Below are 8,777 nucleotides of genomic sequence, written 5' to 3' on the forward strand. Positions count from 1 at the left end.
TTTCTGAAGAAAAAAAATTGAATTATTCATTAGTGGAATTTTCCTTCGATCAAATTTTTTAACCGGCGACTTTAAAATTTACACTTTCTATAATTGACCTGAATATCTTTGGTCTCATTACTTCACCCCCCGCAAGATATTTGCTCTCAATTCCACTTTTCGTCTTGATTTTAAATTTTGTCGCGCGTGCTGTTTACTCTCTCCGCGTGTGGTTTATTTTCATCTTATGCGTGAATATATTTTATTCAATGTTTTGTGACGGAGCTGCTCAGCAGGACTATTTCAAAACAAGCGTAGAGAAATTCCGCGGGATATGCGGTTTATTTCTGGCTTTTGTTATTGCCGACTGGGTACAGTACATTGGCAATGAAAGAGGGTGTACTGCGTGCAAAGTATACTTTCCGATCGCGTGTGCCCGTCGCTTGGCAAAACTTTTCAAAATATTTGCAGCAAATGTGAGATGGCGGCAAAATTTACTCTTTTGCTTTGTAATTTACCACCGTGTTGTCAGCATGCTACCGGTTATGCAAACAAAATTACAAGCGCGCGTGTTTGCAAATAATTATGACGTATGCGAATAATGACTGTTTTCCGCGCAATTCTACAGGCGTGAATTTGCAAAACAGCACGGAGAATTAAACGCTTCCTTACATTCAAAACAACGTTTAATGTGAATTTGAATATTAATCTAATTTGTCAGAGGCATTCTGACAGACACGATGTCGCTCTCAGACGCGATTAACCTGCCGTAAAATGCTCTCGTCTCGTGTGCTATTGAACAAATTAAATTACAAGTTCGAGAACACACACGAACTCCCGGGGGTACACACGTGATTTGCGAAAATAGATTCACAGACTAAGGAGAGAATCCAGATAGTCGATGCTGCCGCTGCAAACACGACGACCTGCTTTTTGGCGCCACTTATGCTTTGGCGCCCTTTGACTTTGCTCTGATTGGCTTGACGAGATACAGCCAATCAGAACGCTTGGAATGCATAACAACAAGATCTCACTATATTTTTGTCGCTTTCGCCGACAAAGTGGTGCTTTTCCCGATTTTTAGCGCTTAATTGTGCTTGTCAAGTTCACCCAGAGTGAAAATTCGGGACTTTAAATCGCCATGGTCAAGACGAGATTCGCAGAAGGTGAGTTCGAGCGCTTAAAAATGCGCAATCGGTCGAGTTTCTCGAGCACGCCTCATTGTGAGTCAACGTTAATGACATGTTGACACCTCTGTAATTGTTTGTTTTGTAAATACAAGCACTCACTTTTGTGTTTTTTTGCAGGCGAAAAAGTTCTTTGTTTTCACGGACCGTTAATTTACGAGGCAAAATGCTTGAAAGTGGAGTTTAAGGACAAGGTTGTTAGGTACCAAATACACTACGCAGGCTGGAATAAAAGGTACACAGCTTATTTCATTCATAAAAAATCATAAATGTCTTATTCTTGATTAAATTTCAGTTGGGATGAGTGGGTTCCAGAAGAACGAGTGTTGAAAATCAACGAATTCAACATTATGAAGCAAAAGGAACTGAAAAAGGCCCAGGACGCGGCCAATCAGTATGTTTTGTGAGAAAAGGTGCAATCTCAAAAGAATTAAACATTTTCATTGCAGAAAAACAAAAAAGAAATCGCCAAAGGGAATGAAAAGGAAGTCGGAACCATCTAAAGACTCCGATAGCAGATCATCTACGCCTACTGTTGAGATCGTAAAAGCACCCCCAACTTTATCCAGCAAAAGAGCTCTTGCTGTGGCAACCCCAACTCCCTCGTCGTCTCAAGACTCTTCTTCTGACGTGCCAAAGAAGAAAAGCAGATTTGACCCTTCTGTTGAATCCGTACGTTTTTAATAATATTTGAAGCATTGATGAGCATTCTAATTTTTACGTTATTAGGAGGAGCAATTTCTTACAAAAGTTGAGATCAAAGTAAAAATCCCTGATGAGTTAAAACCCTGGCTTGTTGACGATTGGGACATGATTAATCGCCAGGGAAAGGTTTGTTATTGATAAATTAAGTATATAATAAACTAAAATATGATTTCCTTTTTTTAGTTGGTGAACTTGCCAGCCAAAGTTTCTGTGGAGGAAATCATAAAAAATTATATTGCTTTCAAGGTTGCTAGCAAAACAAATAACCCTGAAAAGTGAGAAAAAAACTTTTATCTGTATATATTTTACAACTGGTTTATTTTAGGGAGGATGCAGTTAATGAAGTTACAAATGGCATTAGGGAGTATTTCAATGTAATGCTCGGATCTCAATTATTATACAAATTTGAAAGACCACAGTATGCTGAGGTACGACACATTCAGAATTAAATTTAAGTTTTGCTATAATTTTAAAAATTACAGTTGATTAAGAAAAACCCTGATAAAACAATGAGTGAACTTTTTGGAGCTGCCCATCTCCTGAGATTATTTGGTAATTAAATTATTTTTGTTAAAATCAAAATAATATTAAAACGATTATGTAGTAAAACTGGGAGCTGTGCTTGCCTACACCCCTCTGGATGAGAAAAGCATCCAGCTTTTGCTAAACTACATTCAAGACTTCTTAAAGTGAGTACCATTTTTTATTTTTTAAACGCGAATTAATCGGGCAATAAATCCTAAAGGTATCTGTACAAGAACAAATCGACTTTGTTCAGCCTCCAAGATTACGGTGCCGCGCCACCTGAATATCAGAGGAGGGTCATGTGAGATTTGGTGTCAGACAGTGGCGAGGAGACAAGTGATGAACCAAAGCCATTGCCTGATCGGAAAATGGGCAAGAGGAGGAGGAAATGAGAAAACCAAGTGTGCGAACGACTTGTAACTGTTTTTTTTCTTCTTTTTAATTTTTATGCACCACACATTTTCAAAATTATACATTCTCTACCTAACATTGTGATAGGTGATAATTTGTTAGACTCTTCATCTTCACCAAGTAAATGTAAATACACAAGCATTGAAAAGAAATTTGTAAAAACGCTTATTACTTAGAGTAGATCTTGGAAGTGGATTTTTTTGTCCGCTCCTTGTAGCATTTCTTTTTAGACTTTTGTACACTTCTAGCTTGATGCTGAAGCATTGATATTAATAATTGTAATATCCGAGATATTATAAGTGAAAAAGTGAGATAAATGAGCATTGAAAAATAAAACAACAATAATAAACACGGATGTTTAACGAACTAAAATTTGTCATCATTATTTTTGCAAATTTATTTCATGACAACGGTATTTTGCTTGTCTGATTTGACTGTCAGCAAGTGGTAAATATTCAAAGACAACAATAAAGGGTGTATCTAATTCCATTTTAGCTGCGGGCGGGGTCTGGAATAGCTGCGTTTCCTCCTGGTCAGGGTTCATTAACAATGCCTGGAATGTATTCGACATTCTACTGATAATCAATTGAAGTAAATATTTATTTTCAATTCCACCACAGGATAATAATTGAGAGTTAATAAATTTACAAAATATAAAAGTATTAATAGATTTATTGCAAGTAACGTTGGCAAATAGTTTATATTTATTATTTGTTCAAACATTCAATTTCTATACAAGGGCGCGCATTTTTTGTGACAAGGTCGGCAAAATTTCTTTATTGCACGAAAGGATCCTGCAAAAGAGTAAAGGTAACGTGCCCATAAATGGAACTAATGAAGTGTCTGGCAGGCATTTATTCTACAAGGTGTAACGTTTGAGATAGGCAAGGTTAGTTTTGCGCCGCTTATATAAGTAGATTTCCTTTTTTGCAACTTCTACTTTTTCCTTATTATTCGATTCAAAGATATATCAAAATTAATTCAAATCCGAGGCTTTTTGCGAAATCGAAAATTGACGCGCAGTTTCCAGCAAATCGCCTTGTGCCAACATCCTGAGACGAATGGTCAACGGCACCATAAAACTTCACCTTGCTCTTAACTCGTTCAATTTTTTGCGACTTATGCCTTTTCTGAGTAGTCTGGTGAGAGGAAAAAATACAAGACAGCAGTCTTTGGGATCAAGCTAAAATTTTAGTATTATGCTTTTTTTACCAAAAATAGATTGGAGTTAATAATTTTCAAGCGTTTTTTATGCAGCTAAATTAGTACTGCTCATGCAGACTAGATAAATATAATATTTTTACATGTTCCCATGCGGTGAAATTCATTCTAGAATAAATATCACTTCTGTTATATAATCGGCAAGAAATATTGAGCTGTTCAATGTGAAGTGTGATCAACCACAAAACAGCAAATATTATGTAGGGTAATGGAAGCTGCCTGCTTTCAGTATGTCGTGAAAGTGTAGCTAAAACTAGCTTCAAATCTTTTAAATTTATTCAATTTTTTTGTTAAATTTTTTAAACTGTAACTTTATTTCAAAACTAAACAAAATTTGAGTAGAGCATTGCAATAAAATGTTAAATTATGCTGGTAGGAGGTAAGGCGCCAAGTTTCTTTTGTTGGATGAAAATCCTCCTGATCCGATTATGGTCCGTTCACATTTTTATTTTTGGGAAGGCCAGGAAGCTTAATTTGAGAGCACGTCTTGTTTGTCTTCATAAATAAAACGATTCATCTCGTCATTTTTACCAGGACTAAAAAATTAATCCAAACCTTCTGATTAATCACGAAATTCTGAAAGGATCGCAGATGTTTTTAAAGTTGATCATGGCTTTTGATTGAAAAGTGCCTTGAAAAGAGACAGTTGAACGAAAAGCATCTTTCATTCGCTCTGTCGTCGCTGCTTTTCAATCCTGACCGACGACGCACTCACAAAAGAGTCTGCACCGTGACTTACTCAACAATGGATTGTTGTAACCACGAGATTAGACCAAAGGGGGATAGCATTACGTGCGATGCGCATTTCAATATGAAAATTTTTATTACATCAAATCATATAAATAAATCCCCCGGCGCCGTGTACCGCACGAAAGCAAGATTGTGTCGAGGGGTCTGCACACGTGATTCATCTGTGCGAGACTGCGCCTTATTTGGTCAATCGGCGCAAGGAATCGACCATATGTTTTGTTTTGTTCACTTTCTCTCCTATAAGGCATAAGTCAAGTGACATTTATTCGCGTGCACTTTGTAAATAACACCTTTTAGCATCAGCTGCCCGTTTCTGTTGCGTAATACAAAAACCCTCTGTTAAAGCAGTGAAGATTTTTTCTTTATCCGAAAACGCAGAGTATATTAAAGTATATCAATTTTTGGTTAATTATTCACAATTCACAGCAACAGAGTGAAAGAAAAATTATCTCGAAATTTAAATTATTCATATATTTTTATGATTTATTTGTATTAAGAACCGCTCGTTTAAAGAGCTGTCAGCTTGGCGTTATGTTATAAGTGGCAGGTAGCACGTTTTCGGTGCTGCTTTGATTGACACACGGCGCGGACTGATTTGCATTATATGACAATGAATGGGCAGCCGAAATCAATCCGGCAGGAACTTTCCTCTGACGTTGAGTAAGGTCGGGACAAATTAGGCCGCTCTTTCTTTCTTTGCATTTGACGAAGTTAATTTTTGAGTACGATTAAAATGTACAATTTATTACCGCTCGATTAATTACCATTGAAAAGTACCGCACCATGGTCACTGGAACGTTTTGGTGCCAGGTGAGTCATCGGGTCTGGACTTGTCCGGCTTGAGGTGGAAATGGTCAAGTGCTGTGTGGAATTCACTTTATTATAAATTAAAGCCTACTTCACGTCAAGAGTTTAATAAAAGAAGTTGAGGTGCCCGCACAGCCTTGATGGCTTGTGGATCATTCATTACCATGCAAACGCGCGTTTAATTTATAGCTCCACTTTTGAATACCAAGGTGCTCAAAAATATGTGTGGTATGAAAAATAGTACTTGTCGCAATTACTTCAATCACATTTATCATGACGGGAACAAATAGAAAGTTACTAAAAAAATTAAGCGAAAATGTGCAAACATTATAAAAAAAGGAAGAAATAAAATTTAACATTTTAGTGAAAAATGTATTAAAAAACTTATTCTTAAGTTGTAGCTTACAATTAGTGTCAGAATAAACTTTGTGGATAAAATTTAGAAAAAGGTAATAAAAGTTTTTGTTTTTCACCAGTCTAGTGTAATTATTAATAAAAATTAATACAATCGTTTTTTATTTTTAAATTGAAAGTTTTGAGACAAAATAATTTAATTCCAACTTTTGTCTTCTTTGAAAACAATGAAATTATACTTCAGCTAAAAAAAATCATTTTTTTTTTTATTATTCACAACTCGGTTTACCAACATTAAAGTCTGCTTAATTAAAATTCAAGGTGCATGACTCGTTCTTGTAATAATTACGGATTTATTCCAAGCCAAGGTGCGCTTACTCGCCCTGCATAAATTTCGCATCGCTGCAAGAAAAGAGGCATGGACAATATTTTTATAACACTCGAAGCTCTTCTATTTCTTTCTCTATTTGGTCAAAACACGCACAGGCTAGAGACATGCAATTTATCCGAGCGGCTGTCCTTCCGAAGGTCCTCCTGTTGTTGTTGTTCTGCAGTATCGCTCCGTGGAAACCGCGAGATAGCTTGAATACTTTGCAGACTCGGCGCGTATAGCCACGACTTACGCAACCAGCACCCATATGGTCTTCTTTCGCCCTGCCAAAGGGTTGGCCGCGCCCTCAAACGAACCATTGCGGATTTTTCGGGTCGGCAAGTGATTTAGGTTGAGGGGAGGGGTCGATTGGGGCAAAGGGGTCGCGTGCAGGGCCCTTGGCTTGACCATACGGCCCACGCTGACGGCCAGGCGGCCAGGACTCTCTTCACTAGGTCACCTCTCAAGGCCGCTGAGTCACTGCCGATTTACCTTGGCTGCGGAGAGCATATTGCTAGCCGGCAGCTGGACCCTCTTTTGTTGCCTCGAATTTCGTCTGTGAGACCCAAGCAATAAATTAAACGGTTTTTAGATACATATTTCAAGCATATTAATATTTATGGAAATGTGCAAGAGATATTGAAGATTTAAGATCTGAACTTTCAACTTTCAACAAAAAATCAATTCTCTATCAGAACAATTATTTCGAAAATATGAATTAATTGAAATTTTTTATGCCATATTAATATTATTATAACAAAAATATAAATACAACCTGATCCATTAAATATCATGACAAAATTAATTAAATAACCTTTTTAATGTATAAAAAATGCTATTTATTTTATTTTTATTGTTAGTTTTTTTAAAATTTATTTTTATTGTGAGCAGTAAGTTGCTGTGCTGATATAGTGTCTTTGTTATGATTTTATAGTGATCTATTTGATTCAAAAAATTTAATTTGCAGCAACAGATTTTGCTGAGCATTTATTACAACTGTGGCAACATTAGAATTGCTATGGCAAGAGCAAAGGTTTTTTTTTAGAATTAATGAGATTTGAATATTTATTGATCAGATTTTAAAACCCAATTTTTAATAACAAAAAGTACTATGCTGTTGAGGAACTTGGCAACGTTATTCTCTTGCAGCTTGTCTTTGTCACAATTCCATTTAGCAGGGCAGCATAAAATTTCTTTGAAACTAGTTCACACACGGTGCTTGCGTTGCAGTGCAGCATCATAATGTAAAACTGGTCTCTTTTACGCTGCGAGTGAATAGAAAATTAGCCTGTGTGTGCGGGCGATCGTATTTCAATCTGACGCAACCCAAATGCAAAAGTTCTAAAACGCGAAAAAAAATCACATGGAATTTTCTTCAGATGCTTCAAAAAATGGACTGACAAAAATTGATTGAAAAAGTTATTTCAAAATTTAAATTATAAAAATTTATATTTCAGCTATATTTAATTAATTGCCCAAAAAGATTTTTGATGATCAAAACTTAACTGGTTAGAATATTTCACCAATTTTTTTGCTCTTTTAAATTTTCTCTTAAAGTTCTAAGATAGGCACGTTTTAAAAAATTTTTAGTCTCGCCAACATTGGGTCAAACGAGACGTAATCTGAGATATTTATGTCGAGCGGCAGCGCGCAAATGCTTTTCCCTGCTTGCTGATGAGGATGAAAGTAGCTTTGAGGAGGACGGTACGAAAGCTATTTTGGAACCACTCACACAGTATCGCAGCTCTTTCAAAAGTCATTTCAACCAGTAGAAAAGGACAATGACTGGTGGAGGCGAAAACTAAAAATATTTCAATCTAAGCTGATTGAAATTTTAGCATTAAATAATATTTATTTTACTAAATTATAAATTATAAGTTTGCGAAAGGAAGCGCCAAAATAAAATGTCGTCATAGGTAAATCTGGCGATTGGTATTTATAAAGCCGTATTTTGGCCGCTGTTTCGTAAACTCTCGATTATACGTCCGCGTGCAGCATCTCCTTGGATTCGCAAAATTGCTTGAAATGAGCAGCAGCAAGGCTGCGTTCGAAGGTGAGAACAGCCGAAATTAATTAATTCGCAGAGCAAATGAGTTTATTGTCATCGAGCAAGTGTATTACAAGATGGAAAGAATTATGACTGTTGCTAAACCTTAAGTGTGGCGCCAAAATCTACGCATTAGGCAACCTGAATGTTGACTTCTTTTTAAAGCCCTGATATGGCAAACGGCATACACAAAGTGTGGAAGTGACGCACGCAGGAAAATGATTCAAAATAAAAAATAAAAAAAATATGAAGTGTAACCATTCTTCGAACTCAATATCTCCCGCGGACGAGACTGATGTCGCATTCCAGATAAGCAAACAGGAAAATGAAACTGTTAATTATTGTCGCCGTTTGCAATCTCTTTCATTTCTCAACTGCAATGAGGACGACTATTTTCTTTCCCTGCTAACCTCAAAACGTG

The 8,777-nt window shown here is 36.5% G+C and overlaps 1 protein-coding gene across 1 annotated transcript; it reads left to right on the top strand.

Moving 5' to 3' along the window:
- The first annotated feature begins 986 nt into the window (after positions 1 to 986).
- On the top strand, positions 987 to 3,190 carry LOC132203575 (mortality factor 4-like protein 1). Its single transcript, XM_059631437.1, has 10 exons — positions 987 to 1,145; positions 1,287 to 1,401; positions 1,462 to 1,560; positions 1,616 to 1,838; positions 1,896 to 1,997; positions 2,055 to 2,146; positions 2,197 to 2,299; positions 2,354 to 2,423; positions 2,476 to 2,560; positions 2,617 to 3,190. Exons 1-10 carry the CDS (start codon positions 1,121 to 1,123, stop codon positions 2,699 to 2,701), a joined length of 999 nt encoding a protein of 332 aa, XP_059487420.1. The 5' UTR covers positions 987 to 1,120; the 3' UTR covers positions 2,702 to 3,190.
- Positions 3,191 to 8,777: the final 5,587 nt, after the last annotated feature.

This window comes from Neocloeon triangulifer, unplaced genomic scaffold (assembly GCF_031216515.1).
Source record: "Neocloeon triangulifer isolate White Clay Creek 2 clone unplaced genomic scaffold, ASM3121651v1 ptg000017l, whole genome shotgun sequence".
In the NCBI taxonomy this organism is placed as follows: Eukaryota; Metazoa; Arthropoda; class Insecta; order Ephemeroptera; family Baetidae; genus Neocloeon; species Neocloeon triangulifer.